The sequence below is a fragment of the Diceros bicornis genome, chromosome 17 (genome assembly GCF_020826845.1).
Source record: "Diceros bicornis minor isolate mBicDic1 chromosome 17, mDicBic1.mat.cur, whole genome shotgun sequence".
NCBI lineage: Eukaryota > Metazoa > Chordata > Mammalia > Perissodactyla > Rhinocerotidae > Diceros > Diceros bicornis.
In genome coordinates this window covers 11834294-11861104 of record NC_080756.1, presented here as the reverse complement: position 1 = coordinate 11861104, position 26811 = coordinate 11834294, and the positions used below count along the sequence as shown (strand labels likewise).

General features: G+C 49.4%; 1 protein-coding gene across 1 annotated transcript; it reads right to left on the bottom strand.

The window, feature by feature from the left end:
- Nucleotides 1–783: 783 nt before the first annotated feature.
- MYO1A (myosin IA) lies at nucleotides 784–21604 on the bottom strand. The gene is made up of 28 exons (XM_058557451.1): nucleotides 21367–21604; nucleotides 19549–19736; nucleotides 19296–19411; nucleotides 18938–19032; nucleotides 18642–18746; nucleotides 18380–18426; nucleotides 18186–18249; nucleotides 17882–17980; nucleotides 15525–15628; nucleotides 15262–15409; nucleotides 14669–14787; nucleotides 14503–14589; nucleotides 13059–13124; nucleotides 12800–12904; nucleotides 10740–10802; nucleotides 10329–10529; nucleotides 9933–10159; nucleotides 9382–9582; nucleotides 9037–9130; nucleotides 8401–8550; nucleotides 8222–8290; nucleotides 7488–7562; nucleotides 3381–3512; nucleotides 2553–2659; nucleotides 2023–2155; nucleotides 1755–1907; nucleotides 1445–1572; nucleotides 784–1134 (listed from the first exon to the last, which is right to left on the bottom strand). Exons 2-28 carry the CDS (start codon nucleotides 19660–19662, stop codon nucleotides 1011–1013), a joined length of 3126 nt encoding a protein of 1041 aa, XP_058413434.1. The 5' UTR covers nucleotides 19663–19736; nucleotides 21367–21604; the 3' UTR covers nucleotides 784–1010.
- Between the last annotated feature and the right edge of the window lie 5207 nt (nucleotides 21605–26811).

The window sequence follows — 26811 nt, the reverse complement described above, 5'->3', positions numbered from 1 at the left end:
AGGGAGAGGCTGAGACAAGACAGGAAACAGACATGGGGGTGGGTATTTAAAGCATTATACAGACTGTCCCAAACTGATATTAGTCAGAGCCCACAGAAACGGGGACAACGAGATGGTGTGAGAAGTTGGTAACTGAGAAAAAAATAATGAGGATGACACAGGGAAAATAAATGAAGACAAGAGGGAAGGAGTCAGTCATAGGGATGGGAGAGTCTGGGGGGGAGGTCCCCTGTCAAGTGCTGCCAGCTGCAGGCCCCAGATGTGGGAGAGCGATTAGCAAGATAACTGTGGGCAGCAGCCTGGCATCTCTGGTGTACGGAAAAAAAGGGGGAGCCAGGGGCAGGTATGAGGAAGCCCAGTGCTGAACTTGGTAGAGGGGTGGTGATGCAGCTCCTGGGTGCAGGGGACCCTGCATTCCCCAGCTCACCAGCTCACATGAGCCCTCCAGCCTTGGGCCTCTCTTCAAGCTAAATATCTCCAAAGGATCCCAGTTTATGCCAAGACAGGGATCCTCACTTCTCCCCTCCAGGGACACACTTAATGAATCAGTCCATTGGCCACCTGCGACCTGAGCCCCGTCCCCACCCCAGTCTCTCCAAACCCCGCCAGAGCTCAGCCGGTCAAGGAGCCGGAAACAATTTCCCTTCTTTTCCATTCTTATTATCTGGTATTAGCTGGCTCCAAGGAGCCCGAGGAAGGGGAAGGGGGAGGGCGGGTCTGAGCACAAGCCGTTGAGAAGATGGGGGAACAGAGACCCACCCACACTGACCAAACCTTTGGGAAGTCACTTGTTTTATTAGGGGACAAAGGGTGGGAAGAAGCTAACTATGGAGAGAGGACTGGAAAGGTCTGGGAGAAGAAAGGTCCTCTTCAAGGCTTCTTCCATCTCTGAGCTCCACCCTGCAATCAGAGGGGTTAGATACAAGATCCTCCCACAAATGTGGGTGGGTGGGGTTGGTGCCGGTCCAGGAGCAAGAAACTGCTGTCTCTCATGAGGCCCCACCTCCTCACTACACAGCCACCTCCAGGCGACGACTCCCCTTCTTCTTGCAGCTTAGCTTGCTGTCCTCAGCACCCCCAGGGCCCTGGGTGACCTTCACATCCACACTGCCCTTCTTGAACCTCACTGAGAACCTGGAGCAGGAACAGACAGAAGGGCAACGCTAGTGCCCTCATCCTCTCGCTCTTGCTCCCGTGTTTTTATGATGGCTTCCCCTCCCCTTCTTGAGGCAGGTCCATCCCCCACCTCACCCTCCACACCCCACTCCCTGTGTCAGAAGACTCAGGGCCCCAGAGAACTTGGGTGGGGAGACTAAGAAACACTTCTGAGCCCTGCCCTGACACAGTATGCTTCATTTTCTGACTGCACGAATTTTTCGGGTCACAATGACAAACAGCTTGGTCATCTGCCCCAAGCCACCCCTCTCCCAGCTCATGGCCTTACTCCTCAGTCACGGTGATTGGAAGCTGCCTCTGCGTGGCATCCAGCACAGCCTGGTACATTCTCGTCAGCAATTCAATCACATGCTCGCTGATCAGCAGGAAGTCCCCCTTGGAGCCCACTGATGATATCTTAGCAAGGGGGAAAAATAGCAGGGAAGGGTTCATTTTTTCTCCTCAGGAGCAGAGCACCCTGAGAGACACCAAAGGCCCAGAGTGAGAGGTCTGGTCTCCATCGCCTCCAGCCCGCCCCAGCCCCATGATGCCCGCCACGTTCTCCAGTCCGAGGCCCTGCCCCGACCCAGTTCCAATACCTCACTCAGATGCAAGCTAAAAAGCCCATCCTTGAAGCTGGTGACTGACACCCTGGCCACACTGTCCAGCCCAATGACAGTTTTGGCCTGGGAGTTCTTGGCGTCTGTGAGAATCACATGCCCCTTGGTCAGGAGGAGAATTCGAGAGGAAGCCTAGGGACAGAACAGGAAAGAGTGAGGAATGGCAGGGAGTCACTTCCACCCTTCCAGCTACCACCCGAGGCTCCAGATCAGGCTGTGGGGACGAGTTCAGGATGCAGGCCTTCACCTTGCCATTGCCACGATTGACCTTTTTCACAGTCTCTGCCACCAGAACAGGCCCTTCCTCCCCGCCCTTCAGCTTCTGCAGCTTGGGGTTTCTTTGCAGCCCAATATAGTCACCGTGGAATGGAATGGGGACACTGAGGACACACAGGAGGTATGCATTGGAGACAAGGTCCTTACCACTGACACCCAAGGCCCTGCACGGAGTCCCCCCCACTGAGTTCCCATCTTAGTCCTCCTGTGCCCCTTCCCCCATCCTCCACCACATCCTCTATCTCAGTAGTTCTCAGAGCATGGTTCAGGATCAACCTCAGCATCCCCTGGGAACTTGTTAGAAAGGCAAATTCTTGGGGCGCACCCTAGACCTGCTGTATCAGAAATTCTGAGGAGGCGGTGCAGCAACCTGAGTGTTATCAAGGCTGCCAGGTGATTCTGATGCACACTAGAGTTTGAGAACCACTGCTCTATCCCACCTGGGGAATATTCTCTTTGCTCTTAATGAAACTGACTGCACACGGTCTGGGAGGCCCTCACCTCTGGGGGTATGAAGCCTTCTTGCCCTTGAACAGTTCGCTGGCACAGAGCTTCTCCCTCAGGATCTCTACCTGCTTCGGAGACAGCTGATCCCGGAATTGCTTGCCCTGTCAGTGGGGAGGGGCAGGGGCTAAGATCATGGAGGAAGAGGGTGGGGCTGGGGAGAGATGTGGGAGGAGAGGGGCAGGGACTGGAGAAGAAGAGAGATAGTGGGAAAAGGACAAGCACTGGACACCTCAGAGAGGGCAGGGGCTGGAGGAGCATTGGGGAGGAGGGAGGGACTGAGGGATGCTGAGGGAGGGGACTGAAATAATCAAATACAAGCCTCATGAAGGCCATATGTCCAGCATACAGCACGAGCCCTAGTCCCAGACAGATGCTCAATAAGTATTTCCTGAATAGAAGAACACCATGCTAAGTGAAATCAGCCAGACACAAAAGGACAAATATTGTATGATTCTGCTTACATGAGATATCTAGAATAGTCAAATTCATAGAGACAGAAAGTAGATTGTAGGTTCCAGGGGCTGGGGGAGGGGGCAAACAGCATTAAACACGTCATTGCTTAATGTGTACAGAGTTTCAGTTTGGGATGATAAAAAAATATGGAGATGGATGGTGGTGATGGTTGCACACAACGTGAATGTGCTGAATGCCACCAAACTGTATACTTAAAAATGGTAAATTTTGTTGTGTATGTTTTACCACAATTTAAAAAAAAAAAAGTAGAAGAGGGAGCAGAAGAGGAAAATCAAAGGGAGGAGAAAAAAGAAAGACAAATGAGGGGAGAGGAGCCTGGGCCCTAGAAGAGGCTGCCCAGCCACTCACCTTCCACTGGTAGAAGAGCTGCTGCAGCTTCTGGTTGGTGGTGCTGAAGCACCTGTAAGGGGCCGCAGGCCATTTTTTGTCCAAGACACTGGCAGGCAAACTGTTCTTCAGCCCCAGGAGGAATTTCTGAGCCTAGGTTGTGAGCAGGGGGGTTGGGAGTGGAAGGATGAGAAGAAAGACCTCTCGGCAGGCTCCCACCCAGATCCTGCCACTTACAAGGAGGAAGGACACCCATAGTGAGAAGCACAAGTGGAGCTGAGGAGACGGAAGGGAGTCCGCCTGGATCTCTTTCAGTGTGAAGGGTAGGCTTGAGGCTGGGCAGTAAGAGCATGAATGGGGGACTGAGGGGAGAGAAGGATTAGTTGCAAGCAGAGACCTGCTACCCAGGCAGTGAGGTGGGAGGAACCAATACAGAAACTGGCCTCAATAGTTTGCTCCTGGAGCTTCCTGTTCTCTCAGCTCACAATTGCCTACAGCTGGCTGCCACTGTGTGAGCCACTGGACAGGTACCAGACTCCCCTCCGCTCTGATCAGTCAAGCCCAACACCTCAACCTGGCATTCAGAGTCCTCTCCTGAGAGCCCAACCTCCTGTCACAGGAGGCCCTGCATTACCCTGGCACACCAGGACTCCTTGTCACGCCTCTGCCCAGCCCACACATGACCACTCTGTGCTCAGATTATGCTGCTCTCAGCTCCGCTCTGCCACCCAGATTCTCCCCCTCCTTTGGGAGGCAGCTCAAAGCCCTCCCAATTCCCTGGGCCAGGGCACCTCTCCTTTCTTTGAAGCTTCATAGCACTTTGTCTAGACTTCTGTTTTTGTACTATTGTCATTTGTATAGAACTCTTCTCCCTCTTCTAGACAGGAGTCAGGATCCAAGGTCTTGAGGTTTTTACCAGTCAGCAGCATTTACCGAGTATCTGCTCTGTGCCTGGCACCATCCTAGGTGTGAAGGCACAGCAGTGAGGAGAGCAAACATAGTCCCCATTCTCACTGAGCTTACATTCCACTGGGGTGGGGAAGGAGACAGCCCACAAGCAAATAGACATACAATGGAATGTTCAATAATTATACAGGCTATGATGCAAAAAAACAGGCCCTGAGACAGGAACGAGTGGTAGCATATTTCAGAAACAGAAAGACAGCCAGTGTGACTGGACTAAACCGAGCAAGAGGAGAGAAGATGAGCGAGTTGGTTGGTCAAGGACAGATCAGGAGGGGCCTTGTAGGCTGTGTAAAGACACAGGCTTTTATTTGGAGTGAAATGAAGCACCTTTAGAGAGTTTTAAGGGGGAGAGTGACATAATCTGACTTAAGATCTTTAATTAAATACAATTTATTTTCTTATTTTTAAAGTTTTTAAGCTTGCATAAAAGTTGAAAAAACATTACAACGAACATCTGTATACCCCTCACGTAAATTCACCAAGTGGTAATGTTAACATCTTGCCCTATCTGCGTGCTCTCTCTCTAACACACGCAGACATGTATACAAACGCATATAAACATATAAACACACACATATACACAAATCTTTGCTACCATATCATCCTAAAGTAGGTTACAGATATCATGACGTTTTCCCCTAAAACTTAATCACGCATCTCCCAAGAACTGGGACATTCTCTTACACAATCATGATTCCATCACCACAACTAAGAAAATCAACATCGATTACACACACTCATCCAACAACATTGCATACTCAAATTTCTCCACACGTCCTTTATAAACTTCTAAAAATATTCTTTTTAGTTTGGCTTTTATTTTTCCTCTTCCAGGATCCAATCAAGTTTCACCCGTGGCATCTGACTGTTTAGTCTCCCCGAATCTAGAACAAGGACTCTTAAGTCTTTATATCCCAGAGAGCGCCTAGTGCCTTGTCTGTGTATGGGATAGAATTATTGAAGGTGTAGAAAATGACAATCTTGAGCACTTCCAAATTTTTGGAATTTGTTTTTTAATTTTATTATTTATTTATTTATTTTTTTGTGTGAGGAAGATCGGCCCTGAGCTAACATCTGCCAATCCTCCTCTTTTTGCTGAGGAAGACTGGCCCTGGGCTAACATCCATGCCCATCTTCCTCCACTCTATATGGGACGCCACGACAGCATGGCTTGACAAGCGGTGCATCGGTGCGCACCTGGGATCTGAACCGGGGAACCCCTGGCCGCCGCAGCGGAGCTCACACACTTAACCACTTGCGCCCCTGGGCCGGCCCCAAAGTTTTGGAATTTTTATGAAAACTTTTTACTAAGACATTAGGTTAAAAAAGCTAAAATACTCTCCAGGAACCATCCAAGGTCTCTGTAGCTTCCACTACAGATCTAGTGGGCTTACTCTAATCGGTCTAGAGTCTCCAGTCCTTGGTGTGGTTTGATTTCATTCAACAACCATTCCTAAGCATCTCCCATAATCCCCCATATTCCAATTGATGTGGAGCCTCTGAGGGTTTTCTTTTCTTAATTGTTTTTTCTAGATCTAGAAAGTTCTACCCTTCACTATGCAGCCCTCCTGCACCAGGTCTCCTACGGCCATGGATGCCTGGGTTGCCCAGGCCTCTACTAGGGGGCAGGGAGGCAGTCTTAGGCAGTGCTTAAAACTCTGGAGTCAAACGGTTTGTATCCCAGCTCTACCGCTTACCAGCTGTGGGACCCCTAGCAAGTTATTCAACCTCTCTGGGCCTTAGTTTTTTACCTACAAAATGGAGGGGAAAAAAGGGCCTTCCTCACGGGGTTGTTGAAAGCATTAGAGTTAATGCATGTAAGGGGCTTAGTGCACGGTAATGTTCAAAAAAAAGTAGGTATTAGCATTAGTTATAGGCAAGGTGACGGCCAAATACAGACTAGTCAGAAGCACTGGAGGAATCAATGCCCAGGGGCCCCCTGCATGCATGCTTCCATAGGGAGTGTAATTTATTGAAATACTGGTCTAAACCCAACAGCTCCTAGGTGACATTGAGCAGATGCCTGATAATACACAGGTGGAAGAGGGGCCAGTCAGGAGATGAGAGCAAAATCAGATTCCAGGTCTCAGGTACGCAGCAAGAGAGCACGTACTCTGGAAAGGCAGATACCCTGGAGCCAGCATGAGGAGAGACCAGGCAAGCGAAGAGGCCTGGGAAGCTGGAGCTTCCCTGGGGTGGGGGGAGGAGGACTTGATGAAGGCTGAGGGAGGCAATGAAGAAGCCCAGAGCCCCCATTCCTCAGCGCACCCAGGGACTCAGCCTCTCCGATGACAAAGAGGTGCTCCAACGCATGTGTCCCATGTCTGCATGAGCAGTTAGTAAGAGTCCTAACGAGTGTCAAAAACCAAACTAGCGGAGGTCAGTTCTAATTTACCCCTGCCCTCTGCCCAAGATCCCGCTCTTCCTCCTGCTCTCTGGCCCTTCCTGAGGTTTCACAGGACGTACTGCTCTCTCCCTGTCTGCTTTCCCTCCGATGTTTCTCAGAGGCACCATCACATCAGATGGAAGTCTCCGGAAATCACCCTTCTCTCTCCCTGTTTTCCTCTCACTGGAAATTGCCCATAGTTTGAATGTCCAGGCCTGGTCTCAGCTTCTTCCTGCCCACCCTGACCCAAGTCCTCCAGAATTACGATCGGTCTTCCCTAAGTTTTCATTTCTGACTCGCCTGCTATGTTTTGGAAGAGATAGAAGGAAGATATGATTCCTCCACCTTCACCCTCACCCTAAAATGGATCTTGGAAGGTTGCGTTCGTTAACCCCATGTGTGGCCTCACTCTGCTCTTCAACGAGGCTCAGACTCTTCAACTGTTGGTAACCATCCAGCCCCAGTCTCTTCTCAGGCCGGGATCCGTTGCTGGGTACACTGAGACCACTTCCTGCCACAAGGTTGCCTGCAGTGTCCACTCAAGCCAAAACGCTCTCTGATTTTGCCCCTGGGCCCCGAGACACTGGGGCCTGCTCCCTGCAGGCTGCTGCCACACCCCATCCCCTCTTCTCCTGGGGCTTAAATAAATACACAGATTAAGGAAGCTCTTGGGGGAAAGCCTTGAGTCACCTCCTCTCAAATCCCACATCTTCTTCTCCCAAACCCGACCCTCCCTCCACCACCCCCCATTTCCACCCTCAACCCCCACCACTTACTAAGCTCTTGTAGATGAAATTCGCCAAGATCAGGGAGGCCCCTGACCGGAAGTATTTTCGATAATTCTTGCGGGCCTGGCAGGGACATACAAGAAAGGAGCCAAAGTAAGGATACAGCTGAACCTAGAAGATAGAAGACAGATCTAGAAGAGTTCTACTATTTTTCAACCTCACAAAGAACAGAGTAAGATAAAGAGCTGAGACTGTAGCTGGAGGGACGGAGTCAAGTCGGACAAGTTGGCAATGAGGTGGACACTCAAAGCAGAAGGCAGAGCTCTGCTGCAAGGCAGAGACCCAGCCAAGCAATATACAGATCTCCCTGACAGGCGTCCACACTGGGACAGACCCAGACACACACCCAGACACAGATATGCCATCTCCCAGAGCTACGTCCTGGGTGTCGCGTGGGTGTGGGCACGACTTGCTCGCTGCTATTCTTTTTTTTTTTTTCCCCCCAAGGCCCCAGTAGATAGTTGTATGTCACAGTTGCACATCCTTCCAGTTGCTGTATGTGGGACGCGGCCTCAGCATGGCCGGAGAAGCGGTGCGTCAGTGCGCACCGGGGATCCGAACCCGGGCCACCAGCAGTGGAGCGCGCGCCCTTAACCACTAAGACACGAGCCGGCCCTGTTCTCTGCTACTCTTTCTCCCCAGCAGGTGGCACAATCCAAGAGGAACCATGTGCGGGAGGGAACCACGTGTGGGGAGGAGACCCCTCTCCCCTGCCCCATTACCTTCCATCCTCTCACAAAAGCCTGGATCAACAGTGTTGATGCCTTTATCTTCCCATAGCGTTTCTGTTGCTGTAGAAAACAATGGGCCTGTTAGAAAAGCTCCACCTCCTGAACCACCCCTCCTACTTCCCACTCTCCTATTAGAGAGAGGGGGATGGGACTTTAGGGGTAACTGGTACCATGTTGCCCCGAAACCAAGCGGAAATGAGGATCTGGCTCTTGCGCATCAGCTGGTAGTGGGTGCGGCAGCGCCAGCCTCGGTACGTCTTCTGTATGAGTGTGGCCAGTTGCTGGAGTCGAAGGCGCCTCTGCTCTTCCAGGTAGAAAAGCTGTGGGAGGCGGAAGGGCGGGATAGAGAGGCTGGCCTGGGGAACATTTGCTGTCTCCTCCTGTACCCCACGGCACCAGAGGCTTCCCAGCCGGTGTTTTTCTCATCATTCGTCTTCTGATGTGCCTTCATTCATTTAACAAGCATCTGCTGAGCTCTATCTCTGTAGCAGGCACTGTGCTGGGTTTGGAAACTCAGACACAAGCCGCACATCACCCTGACCCTCAAATCCTGCTTTAGGTGGAGGCACCAGAGCGGGCTGTGCAAGCACACCTAATTCCCTGGGCTCGGCGCAGGGTGGGAGCCCAAGGATTCAGTTCCCACGGATAAAGTCCCTGCAGAGAGGAGACTTCCTCATCAACTCTCCATTCCAGGTTATAGATGCTCCCCTCCCCTCCAGCCTCTCTCTCTTTTGGGGGGGTGGGGGATGGGCTCCTACTCTTCCACCTTCCATGCCCACCAATAGCAAGTGCACTCTCCAACTCACAGTCCTGGGGCTTCTAATGAAGATCTTTGTCTTCCCGAAGGCCAACTCCTCTGAGGATATGCTCAGCTCCTCCAGGACCTTCTCGACCCCCTCCCTACAGGAGCAGATGGGGAAAGGTGCTGAGGGGCATCCCAGGGAAGTGTTCTCTTCCACCTTTCCCCTGACCCTCTCACCCTGGGAGAAGAGTTCAGGGTGCAAACAGACCTCACAGCCTCTGAAAAGGGACTATTCAATTCATCTCCCCAAGCATCTGTTCCCGGAGCTTCAGAAGATGTGGACGGCTCTTCCCACAGATGCTGCCTGCACTGCCCTTCCCTGATCCCCAGTCTCCCCACTGAGTCTTACCGGTCTCCCCCATTCCAGTGAGGCCAAGTGCTCCGGCTCAGCAATCGGTACCTCTCCAGGAAGGGCCCGTACCGCTGGCGGTAGGCGAAGCCGGCCCGTCGCACCCGCACATTCTCCAGCAGCCCCAGGTACCGAACCTGGACTGCCACCAGCTCCAAGGAGAACTGACCTCGCTGCTGGTGCTCATTGGGCTTTATGCACCTGGTGGGAGGTGGGGCAAGGCACAGGCTTCAGGAGCTTCACCTCTGCCAGTGTAACCTACCCTGGTCTCTACACCCCTATTCTGCACACGTTCCCGAATTGAAATATTTCAGAGGAAATGGACATACTGGCCTTCCTAGTTTCGCTCACTATAGCATGGTCTCTACCAAAGTCTAGTGCTCTCCCCACTACAGGACTCTCAACTCCACGTCTGGCTCTGTTTTCCATGAGTAAAGAGCCTCTGATACCCTTACTCCAGACACATCCCCCACGTGGATGTTCTACAGTGCATGGACTCTGCATGTGCCATCACATATGTAGCATGCTCCCCTGTGCACCCAGCATGTCACCTGATGTAGCTGGGATTCTTGGAATACAGGTTCTTCATGAGTATGGCCACAGAATTCTTGAACTGGGACCCAGCAGTTGGGGGGCGTTTGAGAGATGCCTGCTTGGGATCACCCTCAGGGAATAAGGACCGAAGGAGGGGGTGCTGGGCCTTCCACATGGCCTGGGACAAGTCCCGGAAGAGTAGGTCATTATTCTTGTCAATGAAGCTGTCCACGTTGTACGTTACCTGCAGAAGAACAGCTATTAGTCTGGAGAGCCCACGACCTTGTCCTAGCACTTGGCCCACTCAGTCTCATTGTGAAGTATTCTGGGTTCTCATCTCCCCCCAGTTCCTCCCCTATTGCCTTCAGCCTGTACCCAGGCCCAGTCTTTACCCTCCAGCCCTGCCATATCACCTTGCCCGCATAGTGGCAGATGCGGAAGCAGCCGAGGCCCATGGTGTGGTCATACTGGCGCTGGGCGTTCTGGGTGACTTTGCTCTCATAGTGACCATGCTTGGAGAAGAGCTGGTTCAGCTTCGCTAGGAAGGTGGAGTCACTGACCACTCCAGGCCGCAGGCACTCCTCGTCCAGCATGGCCAGGATGCCTTGCTGATTCTGCCCGGAGAACAAGATCAGCCCAGCCTAGACCTGGTCCTCCAAGATGTCCATGTCCTCACTGCTGCTCCTCTGCCTCCTCATCCTTTGCCCTCTTCACCATCCTTACCACATGAGGCGAGGGCAGGGGGGCAGAGAGAGAGAGACAGGGGAAGGATGTTCAGGCAGTCTGGAAGGGGAGGTCCCAGAGAGAAGAGAAGGATAACTCACATGCTCAATGAGGTTACAGATGATGCCATTATCAAAGTAGTCCACCTTCCTCCACGGTATGCCCTGGCAAGGGGAGACATGACAAATTACAGGCAGCAGGTCCAAGACAAGCCTCCAAAGACCTCACCAGACCCAGGCCCCCTTTCACCCACCCCACAAAGGACCATCAGAAAGCCCTGTAGTTCAGAGGAGTCCTTGGTGTAGTTTCTGTTTATGTCCCCATCCCTGCAAGGTTAGAGGAGAATTTGTGGGGTGGGTGGACAGACATTGGGAGGACCCACATATGTAAGAGAGGTGAGACAATGCAGAAAGCCTTGTAGGTGCTGTAGGGTGGACAGGGAAGTGTAATATGCCGGGTGAAGATTGGGGTAGGGATTAACCCGCTGTGGGAGGGGGGCAGGATCCTGGAGTGTGTGGAAGAGCAGTGGCCACACTGCTCCAGCAACGAACTAGAGAACCAGAGCGCATGAGTGAGGTTATCATCAAACAATAAAGCTAACTTGATACATTTCCAAAGACTTACATCAGCGATTCTCACACTTGAGTGTGCATCACAATCACCAGGAGGGCTTCTTAGACACAGAGTGCTAGGCCCACCCCCAGAGCGTTGGAGGCAGCAGGTCTGGGACAGGGCCCAGGAATCTGCCTTTCTAACACGTTCCCAAGGGATGCTGACGCTGCTGGCCCAGGATCACACTTCGAAAACCACAGATCTACGTGATACTTTGGGACTGTATAAATTTTTTTTAAAAAGCAAGAATGGTACAGAAGCAGAAGACCCAAGGACAATCGTTCTCTTCATTAGGGATTTGCTGGGTATCAGGCCTATAGATGGGACAGCTCCTGATCCCAGCCAAGGGCCAGGCCTCCCAGGCTCGGGCCATTCCCAGGTGTGGAAGCCTCTCCCCCTCCTCCACCACAGGTCTTCAGAGAATGCAGAGTGCAGTTAAGTCAAGTCGCCCTCTCACTTCATCCCAGAAATACCTTTCCCAGTTGTTAAATGAGTTATGATAGCCTTACAATCCTATGTAAAAAATCATCTTTACATACTGACACAGAAAGAGCTCTTGTTAACTGATGAAAGCAAGGTGTAGAACTGAGTGTGTTCACCGCCACTTGAATAAATTTTGTGGAAAAATATATTTACAGATTTACTTGTATACATATAAAAGACCTCCGGAAAGAGGCGCATTTCAGCTGCCTCTAGATGGGGAGGAGGACTAGGAGGCTGGAGACAGGGTGGGAGGGAGACCTTTCTTTATACACTTTTTTAAGCTTTTTGAATTCTGAAGCATGGGAATGTATTACATATCTATTTGATAATTTAAAAATTTTTAATAAAAACATATAAAACAACTAAAAAAAACTGTTCCACCCATTGTGACCACATTGTCTGAAATTCTGCCACAACAGATTCCCTACAGCTCACAGTGAGCATCCCTGGGAGGGTTTTGACAAGTGAGACTCTTGGCCAGTCACACTAGGGAGTGGATGAGCTCAGTCAGAGAGTCTTCCTAACACCTAGCCACAGAAAACAGGGGTTTTCGCGGAACAGGGGAAGGAGTGTGGAAATTTCGAGCCATAGGGCACTTCTGGTGAGGAAGTCTGGGATCAGGGTGCTACCAGAGGGGACGGCGACATCAGCCAGGGCCTGGGGGAGACAAAGGATTCTGAGACATTAGAGAAGGGCACAGAAAGGGATGTGTAGGGTGCCATGCCCAGGAGAAATGTGGCTTCTAAATGTGGCTCACAGTCTGCCACAGGCCAAGCACAGCTGTCACTTCCCTCTTGTCAGGACTCTCCCCACACACACACCCTTCCATCAATCTACCCCCTTCCTCGCCTGGCCTGGAGTGGGAGGATGGGGACCTGGGGGATGGAGAGCAGAAAATCAGGGCTTCTCGGTAATGCTGGAAGGTTCAGCTGTGCAAGAGAAACTTTTGTCCTCTGTGTTCCCATCTGGGGACAACTGAGAGGAAGTTGTGATCAAGGAGAAAGAAAGATCTGGCCTGCCTGCAAGTCATTTCAGAGAAAGGAAGTAGGCAGAAGGCTTCGTTTACCTCTCTCTTGTATTCCTCTTGCTCCTCTTTCAGTGTCATCTCTATGAACACCTGCTGTAGCTTCTCATTGCAGTAGTTGATCACAAATTGCTCAAAGCTATTATCCTGAGGGAGGGTACACAGGTTAGAGAAAGAGACCAGCTCAGCCCAAGATGCTTCCTCCCTCTCAGCCCTACCTCCCCTCTCTCCCATCCCCACTTTGAGCCTGTCGCCCTAACTCTGGGGAAGCAGGGTCTGAGGTTGGGTGAAGCACTCTCACCTCTAATATTTCAAAGCCGTAAATATCCAGGACCCCCATTACCTTCTTCTTCTCCCCAGTGCCCACCTGAAGAGGAAAAAAGATAAATGTGAAGACAGGCCCCCTCTGTACATGAAGCCAGGCCCTTCTGGGGTGGATGTGATGGAGCAGGGGGCAAACAGAACTCGGGTGAGCTTGACTGAGCTGGAAAGGAATTGGTATGCTTTATTCTCCTTCCTCCTCTGTATGCTGAAGGACAAGCAAAGAGGGAGGAAAGGAGGAAAAGGAAGATGCAAACAGATTCCGGGTTGGTGTTCCCACGGTACAAAGTAGAAAGACATTAAAATACTCTCAGGAAAATAACCATCTCTTATATCTGTAGAGCATTTTACAAAAAATTCTGTGTTCTTATTTCATTAATCCTTCTCATGACACTATAAGGTATGATTATTCCCATTTTACAGATGAAAAAACCAAATTTCAAAAGGACTAAGCATTTACCCAAACCTAGATTCAAATCCCATTTTACCCTGCTGCCTTCCAGTAACAGCTTCTAAATTGATGGCATTTCCATGTACATAATTTTTAAATAATAGCTCTATTTTGATCTAATTCACATACCATAAAATTTACCCTTTAAAGGTATACAATTCAGCGGTTTTTTAGTATATTTAAAAGGTGTACAACCATCACCACTACCTAACTGCAGAGCATTTTCATCATCCCCAAAAGAAATCTACCCATTAGCAGTCACTCCCCATTCCTGCATCCCCCCAACCCCTGGTAACCACTGATCTACTTCCCATCCCTATGGACTTGCCTATTCTGGACATTTCATATAAATGGAATAATACAAAATGTGGCCTTTTGTGTCTGGCTTCTTTCACTCAACATGTTTTCAAGATTCATCCATGTTGAGCATATATCAGTACTTCATTCATTTTTATGGCCAAATAATGTTCCATTGTATGGATATACCACATTTTGTTTATCCGTTCATCAGTTTATGGACTGTTGGGTTGTTTCCACTTTTGGGCTATTATAAATAATGCCTCTATGAACATTCATGTACAGGTTTTTATGTGGACATCTGTTTTCAGTTCTCACAGATATATACCTAGAAGTGGAATTGCTGGGTATATGGTAACGATATGCATAATTTTATCTGATCCTCACTAAACCCGTGAAGCAGGTAGGTATTAGTGTCCCATGCCCCAAATCAGGAAACTGAGGCTCAGAATCTTTGTGAAATTGAAAGGCCATATGGCTGGTAAGTAGGGGATCCAGATAGTCGAACTCAAAAACCAAAGATGTTTCCACAACGACACCCTATTGGAAGGAATTGTAGCCTCCCCCTCATCCTCCTTACTCTGTTCATCTCAGAACCCAAGGTATGGGGCTGGTGACCAGGGCAGGAAAGGCGAAGCAGGCAGGAGAGTGTTGAGGGAGGAGGGCAATCTCTCACCTTGATACTCTCGTTGATTCGATTCACTATCCAATTGAAAAGGCGGCTGTAGATGTTCTTAGCCAGAGCATCCTGAGCATACTGAGCCTACAGGGCAAGGCCCGCTGGTTAGTGTGGCAGCCACAGAACAGACTCAAAATCAAACCCCTCCCCTAGGGCCCCTTACCTGGGTGACACTCAGGGCAGTGACCACCTTTTCTTTGGCTGTTTCCACGGTCCTTGAGCACAAAGCTCTTTCTAGTTCCTCTGATTTCAAACCCACCATTTCCCCAATCTCCTGAACACCTGGAGTGACGAGGAAATAGAACATGGCCTGAGAGAGGGCTTTCTCGCAGGGGAGGGAGGGAGGGCTGATAAGTGAAACTGCTAGGAGACTGGTGTCCCTGTGTCTTCCTGGGGAAGTCCTGACCCTGGAGGAATCTCTGGGGAGGAAGAAGAGAGCAAGGAGATATGGACGCTTTGCATGCGTTATCTACTTTAATAAGAGAATCTCCCGAAATAGGTGTAATTGTTCCCATTTTGCAAAGAATCCCCTGAGACCCAGAGAGGTCCCAGAACCTAAGTCTACCAAACTTCAAAACCTCATTCTAATATGCCTCACTGGGAGTTCTCAATGAGTATGTGTGGACAAGAACTCAGGAGCAGGCTGAGTGGGACTGAATTAGAGTGAAGTCAATTGCACCAGACAGAGAGCAAGAAGGGAAATTGCAGTAGGAGATTCAGGGAGCTGGCTGGGGGCTCCCGCAGGGTGGCGCAGACCTCTCCGATCACGAATGCCACTTGCTGATATCCCATTGGCCTGAAACTCGTCCTCCAGTTCCACGTTCCCCAGCTTCAGCACCAGGGCCGTCACCTCTAGCACCCATCGAATCTCCTCCTCCGAGAACCCAATCACAGCCATTGCCCTCTTAGGGAAAGAGCAGAAATTAGAGGCTGCACTGTGGTGCCAGCCCAACGCCTCCCTTCTCAAAGCCAGGGCTTGGACTCAGGGGATGGCCTAGGGGCCCATTCTGGACACCCACCTGTACAGCTTTGAAGTTAGAGGCGTCATCCATGCCATCCACTCTGGACAATTTCCGGTTCAGATAAGCATAGTTGCGTGTATCTTTCTCAAGCTTCAGGGCCTCTGGGAGTGCCAGTGTGAAGGAAGAGTGTTAGTACACGGGCTCTCTGGAGCCCTCCAGCCTTGACTCTCACAGCCCTTGCCCTAAGTTGGCTCATTCATTTATTCGAAAGCTCTTCACCCACCTCCTTTGTTTTGGGATCATGAATTCCTATAATGATAGACTAAATTTTTAAGTGGTATTTAGGGTTTGAGTGTTCATAATTGTTGGTTTTTTCCCCAACATTTATGAAAGAAAAGCCTCATTCTACTCTACTCCCCACCCTCAGGGTTCTAAACAAAAAAAACCAAACAAGCAAACCTTCCATCCTGCTCAGGTCTCTGGCTCTGGGAGGATGAAGGTGAGGAAGGAAGGGTAAGCATACATCTCCCACCCTCCCCCAGCCTCAACACCTCACCCTTGGCCTGGGTTGGCACATTCATTATTTGTTCGCTAAACACCGACAAAGTGGCAGGTACTATGTTCCCCAACCCTGACCTCTCTTCTGGAAGGTTTTCTCTGACATTGTGGGGCTGAGCCAAATGGCTCTCTTGTGTTCCCCATGGTGGATCTCTATCCCAGCCCACAACACCCAGGCTAGGTTTGGTTTTTCTGTCTCTCCCACAAATGAACAACTTATTTTGCTGGGCCTGTGCTTTTTCATCTTCATGCTCTGTGTGCCTGGCTCGTATGCAGGAACTTTCTTCTTTTTAATAAATGAATCAAGGGAATGGTCAAAATTGTTCACCTGAAATGGGATGGAGTAGGTTAATCATGGAGCCTGAGGGATATCAATTATCTGTTATTCAAATGATCTGAGAATCAGGGAGTGTCCTTCAAACTAGAGTTTTTTGTTTTTTGGGTTTTTTAAATAATTTTATTTATTTATTTTTTTCCCCCAAAGCCCCAGTAGATAGTTGTATGTTATAGTTGCACATCCTTCTAGTTGCTGTATGTGGGGGACTCAGCCTCAGCATGGCTGGAGAAGCGGTGCGTCGGTGCGCACCTGGGATCCGAACCTGGGCCACCAGCAGCGGAGCACGTGCTCTTAACCACTAAGCCACGGGGCCAGCCCCAAACTAGAGTTTAATGGCAGCTTCCCCTGAGACACAAATTTTGAAACAGGAGACTGCTAAAGAGGGATGTCTGGATGGAGAATTAGTCAGAAAAGCCTTGGGATAATGACACCAGGGAGGCCTCACCTGCACTCAACTTAAACCAGTGGGGGCAGAACAAGACACTAGTGCCTACAAGTCGGACAAATTGAACACAATGAAGACTATTAAGCCAGGAGGGATGATGAGACCTGTGGTGTCTCTTGAACTATAGAGATCTCCAGGAGAGGAAAAGGAGATAGGCACAAGTCCAGCATAGAACAACCAGAAACCAAAGGAACAGGTCGTTGGGGGCCAGATATCCACAGTGCTCACAGCTAGAGGGGGAATTAGGAGGCAAACTCTAGCAGGGCCTGAAGTCCCACCAGACTCTGCAGTGATGTCCACTCAGGGCCGTGGGCCCACCCAGCATTCAGGCTGGGATGGTCTCTTCCCCAGAACAAAGCAAGATGCTCCATGCCTTCTGCTCCTATAGCCACCTCCACAGGACTATTGGCACTGATCACACTGCATTGCAATGTATCTGCTCACACATCTGCCATCCCTAGAAGACTGTAGGTTCTTTGAGGACAGGGTCCATGTCTTACTCAACTCTGTATCCCTAGAAGCTAGCACAATGTTCAATCATAGTAGGTGTTCAAGAGATGTTTGATGAATAAACAAATGGAACCTCCATAGAACTATCTAAGAAGAGGAAATCAAGGACAGGGTCCTGGGTGAGGCAGATGTAGACCCAGGACAACTTCAGTTAGAGCTCATTGAAAGTTCTTGAATGTTTGTAACATTCTTCCTGATTTCCTGCTGAGCTATCAATAAAGTCCCTTAAATCGAACATAGGAAAGGATAGTAGACAGAAATGAGTGTTCCATTTTTGAAGCCAGCTTCGGGAAAGAGGAACCCAGGCAGGACAGAGGAGAAAGAGCAGTGAAGAGACAAGAAGGCTTATTCCCAGCAATAAAGCCCGAAAAAAGGAAGAGAACACAGAGGTCAGGGGATTTGTTCCCAACAATGGGTGGATGAGTTTCAGGGTGGGGGATTCAGGCAGGAGAAGTCTGAGGGGCTCAAGGGAAGAGGGCTGCAGGGACCCAGAGGGGACCATGGGTTCTGGGGATTGGATGGAGGTCGGGGATGCTCTGCCATGTGTCTGGGGCAGGCACATACTCAGCAGCTGAGCATCTGCTCCAGCCAGTAGCTGATAGAAGATGTGGAAGTTCCTTTCTCCTTCAAGCTGCTTCACCACTCGGGATTTCTCAAGCAGATCTGGCAGAGAATTAGAAAATAATGTTCTGAGGGTCTGGGAGATACCACACCTTCCCTCCAATTCTGCCCTCACCCCTGGTGTTTCTAGCGGTTGGGGAGTCTGGTAGTCTAATATTCCTCCTTCCTACAGTAGCAGATTAGCAGAAAGGGACACTGTGGGGCCGGTGGAAAAGAGAGGTGGTAAGTGGAATGAGGAGACACGTACAGCTTGTGATGACGCCACCGAGGGGGGATCCCTTGAAGTCAAACTCGATATCCATGTATTTTCCCTTCAGAGACCAGAGAGAGATACTTTGCTTCCTCCTCTTCTCACCACCTGGTCCAGGAGGGGTCTGTGCCATGTTCCTCCCTCTCACGCCCCACACCCTCTCCTCCCAGGCTGGAGAGATGGTCACTCACAAATCGAGAGGAGTTGTTGTTGCGAATGGTCTTGGCATTGCCGAAAGCTGCAGAGATGAGGGGAGAGGAGTGAGGTGGCTGAGGGGAGGAGAGGGACTTCGAGAAGGGAGGGAGGAAGGTCTTCTGTCATCGTGCCCATCTCAGGTTTTTCAGGCTGAATGAGAGCAGCAGTGTTTGGAACACTGAGGAAAAGGGTCCAGGGCTGAGTGACTCTGGGGCAGTAGGGTGCGGGCATGGAGACAGCAGAGACTGGAATTCTCACCCTCCAGCACTGGGTTTGACTGAAGCAGTTGCTCCTTCACAGAGTTCACCTGCTCCCCTTTCCCACAGACGGCTGCCACGTAAGACATCACCAGCTTACTAGCCTCTGCAAGAGAAACCCTCATGTGGACCCCCACCACCCTCCTTAACTTCCTTCATTCCAGCACCTCGCACCTCTCAGAGTCAGAAAAACCAGGAAGGAATTGAGGGGCTGGGGGTAGGACTAGGCCTGGCTTGGAAAGAGAGAAGGGGGTAGTCCCAGCAGTGACCCGTGGCTCCTCCAGCCAGGTGCCTCACCGGTCTTCCCAGCTCCACTCTCGCCCGTGATGAGGATACACTGGTCTCGGTCCTGGTCCCTCAGTGACAGGTATGACACATTTGCCAATGCATAGCTTGTGGGGGAAGAAGTAGGTGATGACTAATACAGGGCCAGTCCAAGATACCATCTTGCACTCAAGCCCCAGCCCCCAGATTCATCCACCCTCCCACTTGGACCAGACTCAAGCAAGTGACAGGTCTAGGAAGGGGCCTCCAGAGGGCCAGGGGAGGAAGGGACAGCTGGAGACCTCCTTTAGGAAAAAGGATGGAGGAAATTAGAATGTCTCATCATCAGGAAGCTGGGGCCCTGTCACATTCCCTTGGTTTCTCTACTCACATATGGGGCTTCAGCTCATAGAAGGTGTAGTCCCAGTATTTGGCAATGAACTCCGGGCCATAGATAGGCAGCTGTTGGTAGGGATTCACTGAGACCAACACGTTCCCAATGTAGGTCTGGAGCCAGAGAAGAAGGTGAAGGGAATGAGCAGGGTGGAGGTTGGGGACGTCGGGCGGGGGTTGGGGGTGGGCACTGAGAGCATGTGAACTCACTGGCCACAGACCCACAGCCAGGGGCACCCACATGCACTCACATAAATCTCCCTGTTTTCATAGCGCAGCTGGAGGTTCTTCAGCAGAGACTCCTGCTCCAGGGGCTCGAGGAGCACAAGGTCCTCCACCCCTACAGAACCTTCCAGGAGAGTCATGTCCAGACGGGCTATTGATTCTGGGAGTAAGGGGGGCAGTTTGCTGATGTCTGCTCAGCTTTAGGAGCCAGTAACTGTTTGAGGGGAGAAAGACAGAAGGACCTAAGAGAGGCTTCCTCTCCCCCCAAGTCCTGGCCCTAGAGAGTGCCCCCAACCCAGGAGAGGCCTCTGGACTAGCCCAAGCTAACTGTGGGAGGCTGCTGAGACTCAGCGGGAGGTGGGGGATCCTCTGCTACCTGGGGTAGCACAGAGGTGGGACAGGACCACCTGCATCTGACCGCCAGGGTAAGGAAGGCACCCAGCAGGCTGCGACTAGGGGAGCACAGCTGTGCTCACAGGAGAGAGGGATGGGAGGAAAGGGTAAGCGAAGCTTGCTGCCACAGCCAGGCCCCGAAAGCTCTCTGCCTCCTGCACTGAGGCCCTGGCCAGGGTCCCGACTCCTTGACTATTTGCCCCAGTTCGCCTTCTCAACTCCCCACCTCTCACAGCCCCTATTTCAGTCACCCAGCCCACTCATACCCATTTCAAAAGTTCTTCCAAAGGTCTCTCCTCCCCTCTCATTTCTACGGTGAGATTCTCTTTTTTTTTTTTTTCAGTTAATATTTTTAAAAATTTTTTTATTTTATTGAGGTCATATTGGCTTTTAACATTGTTATAAATTTCAGGTGTACATTATTATATTTCAGTTTCTGTATAGATTGCATCGAGAGATTCATTTTTTATATGGGGACTGGGTAAGGGGATGAGTTAGAGGAGACAGGAGTTCCTCCATAAAAGATTGGAATACCCCAAAGAAAATGAAAGTGAGTTTGTTTCCCCAACATCAAGTAGCTGTCAGGACCTCTGGATGTGTCTACACGTCTGTCCCTGTTTTTCTATCTCCAGCTTTTACACCCATGCCTGCAACCTTCTGGCATGGACTTTGCCCCAGAGAGACACACCCAGCTTTTTAGTAGCTGGTGGGAATGGAAAGGAGGAACAGAGTTGGAGGGGCAGGGACCACTGTGGGGCTCGGCCCCCACGCAGTAGGCACGTGGCGAGAGTTACCTAAGGAGAAAGCCCAGGCCTCCTCAGTCTTTCCTGTGAGACTGAGTAGCCAGGTCGGCCAGGTACAGGACAGAATTATTAGCACAATGGTCAATGCCACTCCCTAACAGGAATAAAAAAGCCACATCCTCTGGCTCTCCTGCATCACTGAGCCTGGGTGGGGGAGGGGAGGGAAGCAGGAATGGAAAATAGGGCAAGAAGAGAGCACAGGCTGCCTTTTCCCTTCACTCTGCTTTCCCCAAGCTCCAGGGAAAGAGAGCACCTGTCACTTCCTGGAAAGACACAACCAGGGGAGCAATGAGAGTGCTGATAACAGCAGCCTCTAGCAATCATGCAGTGTTTACCATGGGCCAGGCGGTGCTCTAAACACTACATATACTAGTTCATTCGATGCTGATTATATCCCCATGAAGGAGGTACTATTATTCTCCCACATTTTCCAGATTAAAAAAAAAAAAGTTGTTTTTAAGTAGCTTAGCAGGGAAAGGTGAGAAGCAGAAGCGGGGCCAGGAGAAGGCATCTCTAATTTGGATTAGGATTTGAGAGGAGTGGGAATGTGATTGGTTGGAGATGGGGAAGGGGAAAAGGAAGCAGCCTCCAGCTGGGGCACCCCAAGATGTTAAAAGACGAGCAGTGACAGGTCAAGGCAGGACTCACCCAACACTGGAACTAGGGTGTAACTTCAGTGTCCCCTGGAGAATGGTGGCTGAAATCCCAATTTGACAGGAAGGGGGCATAGGAGTCCCAGGCCCCAAGGGTGGAGAGGTGCCTTTGTTAATGGGAGCTGTCCATGGTGTTGGGGAAGCCAGGAAAGGGGCTGCCCTCCTCTTGCCGGTCTCCACTCTTCTGACTTTCCTCTGTGCTGCCTCCTCTAGCCAGGGCTCTCTGTGCCAGGCAAGCCAGAAGAGGCCAGAGACTGCTCAGCACAAAGTCCGAGGCTGTTCCTGCTGAGGGTGTGGCTCGCTTAACCCTTCACAGGCCTGAAGCCCCAGAGGGAGACAGTCAGAAAACAAAGGCCTCTCTAGGTAGGAAAGGTTATCTGGCTGGCCTTAGATGAGGGGCTCACATAGAGTTCTTCCTCCTTTGCCCCCCAAATTTGGAAATGAGAGCAGAAGGTGTGGAATTTCTAGCCAAGGAAAAGCTTTTCCAGAAAGTCAGGAATTTTGTTAAGGAGGAAGGTAGGCTGGGGTGTCTTCCTAGCAAAGAAACAGTACCTCCCTCAAACCTATCCTTCCTATCTTATTGGGAGTAGGGGGTGTGAATAACATTCCTCAGGGAACTAAGCAGACAAATCCCCAAATTCAAATTCATCTCTACTTCCCTCTCCCCATGAATGGGACCCCATCACACAGACCCAAAGACTAAAGTTAGTGATAACACCTCGCATTTGTATAGATGCCACCATTTCACTGAACTCTCATCTGCATCATCTCACTGCATCACACCACGCTCTGAGGTAGGCAGTGTAGACACTTACTCCATTAAAAAGGAAAATTAGAGTCAAATACTGAGGCTCAGAGAGGCTACACAATGTGCCTATAGTTCCACAGACAGTATGTGGCAGAACCAGGAACAGAATGCAGCTTCCTGATCCTATGTCGGCCATAGGTTCCAGCCCGAGGCCTGGTATTTCTAATTTTAATCCTTCTTCTGTGCTAGGATACTGAATAAGACTCGGAGATGCTTTTCCTGGGCACTAGCCCAGCTGGAAATAGCTGCTTCCAATAGATAAGAAGCTTATAAAATCCTATTTTCCAGGGTACTCCCTCATCCACCCAGAAAAATTCCTAAACAGCAGGCTCCCTCTGCCCACCATCCTCTCTCCCAGGCATGCACAAAGAGCAAATTAGGTAATTACAGACACTTAGCTAAAGATAGACTTGATTCTCCAACTCCCAGCCACAGCGGCTTGGTTCAAGGTCCAAACTCTATTGCTCTCAGAGAAGCACTGTGCATAAGCCTGGCCCATCAGCAGTCCCATTATCAACCTGCCCTTACATAATTTATTGATCTACTATATGTATTTGAAGTGGGAGGAGGCAAGGAAAAGAGAGAGAGAGAGAAAGCGGAGTGGAAGTGACATAGGAACAAAATCCCATATCTCGGCGGAGAAGGATCACAGTGTCAGAGGCAGAAATGACTCCAGATTCCCTATTTTACAGTGGAGGAAACAGACCTAGAGTGAGAAACCACTTTCCCAGGATCACACCACTGCACACCTGGCAGAGCTGGGACAGAACCCAAGTCTCCTGTGCTCCAGGCCGGGAACCTGCAGCCACCTACAACTGGGGGTTCATCTGTGTGTCCACCCATTTGCTCACGTGAGAGAAGTGACCCCACAATGAGATGGCAACCTCAGGCCTAGAAAGAATGGCATGAACATCACAGCTAGGGAGACCAAACGTCCTGGTTTGTCTGGGACCAGAGGCGAGTTCTCTGGACATGGGAATCTGAGTGCTAAAACAAGGAAAGTTCTGGGCAAACTGGGATGAATGGGTCTCTCTAAATTAACACGGTATGAAACACACATACAAGTCAGCTGGGATTTCACGATCTGTCAAAGCATCTGGGGTGGGGAGGATGGAAGGGCACGCAGGACTGTGATCTCCTGCTTCCCAAGCGAAACTGAGACAACGGGAGCTCACTGGTCTTCCTCCACTCTGACCCCAAGATCTCCTTCCTCTTTCCCCCCATTAAAATTTCTAGTCCATGGAGGGAGCATGCGGGAACTTTCAGGGGTGATGCAAATGCTCTATATCATGATTGTAGTGGCAGTTACACAATCATCAACTGTCTCCACTTGTCAAAACTCAGCAAAATTTAAAACTGGTGAATTTTATTGTACATAAATTATACTTCATTAAAGCTGGCACAAAAAAAAAAAGAAGAAACAATTCTAAATCCTTTAGTGCTGATTTCTGAGAGTTGGGAGGGCAGCAATCTGATTAAACCAATTCACATGCATTAGTCCTCCCAGGGATATTCACTTTTTAAAAGATGCTACACAACAAAAACACAGAAGTTTTCAGATATCATGGAGAAGATATTTGGGGGTAGAGGGTTTTCTTGACTCTCACAAATTATCTGGTGTCAATTAGTAACAACACTGATCAAGTACTCACTACATGCCAGACAACAGGCTAAGTGCTTTACATCCCTGCTGCTCAAAGCGAGGTCCACAGACCAGCAGCATCTGAATCACCTGAGAGCTTATGAGAAATCCAGACTCTTGGGGCCCCAACCCAGACTTATTGAATCAGAAGTCTGCATTTTAGCAAGCCTCCCAGATAATTTTAACAAGCTTCCCAGATGATTCTTATGCATGTTCAAGGTCGAGAACTGCTTTATATACCTTATCTTTTTTTATCCTCACTAAAGCCCTATGATGTCACACACCTAGCAATTATGCTTTAAGTTTTGATTAATTCAACCATTAATGATCACCTATGTCTTATTTAACTAATATAGTTATAGAAGGGAGAGGAGAAAGATGTCATTAGTGTGCATTAATCTACATAAATGGACACATGGTCTACATCCTGTTTCTCCCTTTTTCACCCACTGTCTTTCAAAAATGGGCAAGGAATTTCCATGTAGTCTAAATAACTGAGAAGAGAGGAGACGGGTACAGAATTAAGGCAAATGCCATACGGGATTCTCAGAGCAAAGAAAATAGCCAAAATATAAAAGAAGATGGAAGGTACCAGGCTTCTGCGCAGAAGCTGTGCCCAGACATCATGAAGTTTTTAGTTTGTGGCCCTAATACCCACTACATCCCCGCTCCTCTCCCACGCTACAGCCCACAGCTGGATCCACAGGTCTTCCCTTCACCTCCATGGAGAAACAAAAGAGATGCTTTATGCCATTAAAAAAGAAAAGAAGTAAAGTGCAATCAGGGTAGCTCCCTGGACCAGGAATAATCTATACATTGTTTTCCTATGAGACAGCACCGTGGTACAACCCACTACTCCTGCAGGAATACCCCTTAGAGATCCAGCATCCTGGGAAATCATCCAGCCCAAGGATGGAAGTAGACCAAGACAGACCCAAGATGGGGAGCAGTGGTTAAGAAAAAAAGGAAAATAGATGGCATGCAAAACCATCTCATTAGAAAGACGAAACTGAGGAGCTAATTGCTGAGTATCTGAAAACAAGAGACTCAAACAAGAAAAGTACATGTTCATTAAGAGAGACCACTATATAGTCTATAAAACTTTATTAAAATTGGGATTACTTACAAACTCGTACAATAAAAATGAAAAAATATATAATAAGACATCGTTATTTTTTTACAGAAAAGAGTGAAAATGAGACCCATGGCAAAGAGCCATCCCTGATCATTTTGTTCCTTTCAAATATTCATGAATATTTTAAATATAAATGACAAATCTTTTTAAATAACACTAAGGCATTACCCACAGGCTAAAACTTACCCAGTTATTCCTTACCCCTGTTATTTCACCATCAATTCTAGAAACATGGGAAACTGAGGCAATGCAGGCTGTCACAGTTCTCACACTCACATCATGAGCTATCTACCGTGCTGACATAAGAATATTGCCTATGCTGTAGGAAAGTTCAGAGAAGGTGATCTTACCATTTTCAAGTTATTGTCAAGAGTGTGAAGAGGGAGATAACACACATGGATGGGGGCTGTGTGCCATTCCCATCCCGACTAAAGCTGTGCATTGACACTGGCGTGAATCTGCTTTGTTTGTTCCCAGCAGGCTCTGGCCCCCATCACATAAGGCACCAAACACCCTCTCCAAAGTAGTAACCATCTGGAATCCAACTCAACAGCAACTGAATCCATAAGCTAAGTGACGCACTGGACCACAATTGCATATGTTTCCCTAAAAAAATTATTTCTGCTACATCAAACATAAACAAAGGTTTTAGGCTCATTTGCCTTTGGCAATGGCTATTTTATATGTTTATTACTTGGTTTCAGTACCTGTGTAACATGAAGGCATAATAAATCTGTCAAACTGTCCTCTCCTTGGTTCAGATAAAATTCTTAGCATTTCAAGATAGGTTATTATCTCATATGTCAGACCTGAGTCCAAAGGAATACTAGAAGGACATTTAATTTCCTTTCCTCCTACTTCAACTTTCACTACTCAATTCAGAGAAAAGTTATGAGTATACAGTTAGGAACCACTTTTATGCAGGCATCCATCTGAGCCCGTTTTTTTTCTGGAACAACAAAAAGATTGAAGGCAATTGCGCAATCCATTCCCTAGCCTTTTATGGCTACCAGGACCTGGGGGCATGTCCAGCCTATTTGGGTCCTTTCATTCACCAAATCTCTATTGTAGACGCCAAGTCGGGATTGGGTTGAAGGGAACACAGTCAATGAAGACAGGGCTAGGCCCTAGAATGGATGTATTAGCACAAAAAGGAACACTGGGACCCAAAGTCTGTCACCAGCAAAATCCCTTTGTAATTGACGTAAAAGTCCTAAATTTGAGGGGAGAAATAAACTAGTTTTGGTGGGATGAAGTGGCTATTGATAGGAATTCCTTATCAGAAGATACCAAAGTCACTAAATTTTCCTTATTATTGGTCATTGGTTCCACTGGTCTTGTGAAAGCAATCTGAGTGGGAAAGGGAAGGGGAAATGTTTTAGGCCAGTTGGCTCTTGTATTCCCATTAATGGGAATCATGCTCTACACAACTTGGTCAGACGGATTAGAGGCCATAGATTTCCAATGCTGATGAGACCCTGAGCCCTAGGGCCAATTTACAGCTTGATATTTGCAGAGCAAGACGCTGACATGGCAGCAGACGTGGCTCCACGGTCCAGCTCACTCCATGGTTATGCGTTCAATCCTTCTTGATGAGATCGGTCAGAGAAGAGATGCTGAAATTGCAAGAGCTGTAACCGCCAGAGGAAAATTAAATGGGGGCTTCAGGTAGTCACTGAGCCAGCAGACTAAGTGGCCAAGAGCGAGACAAGAGCAGCTCCTAAAAAAGGTTTATGGAGGGGCCGGCCCGGTGGCGCAAGCGGTTAAGTGCGCGCGCTCCGCTGCGGCGGCCCGGGGTTCGCTGGTTCGGATCCCGGGCGCGCACCGACGCACTGCTTGGCAAGCCATGCTGTGG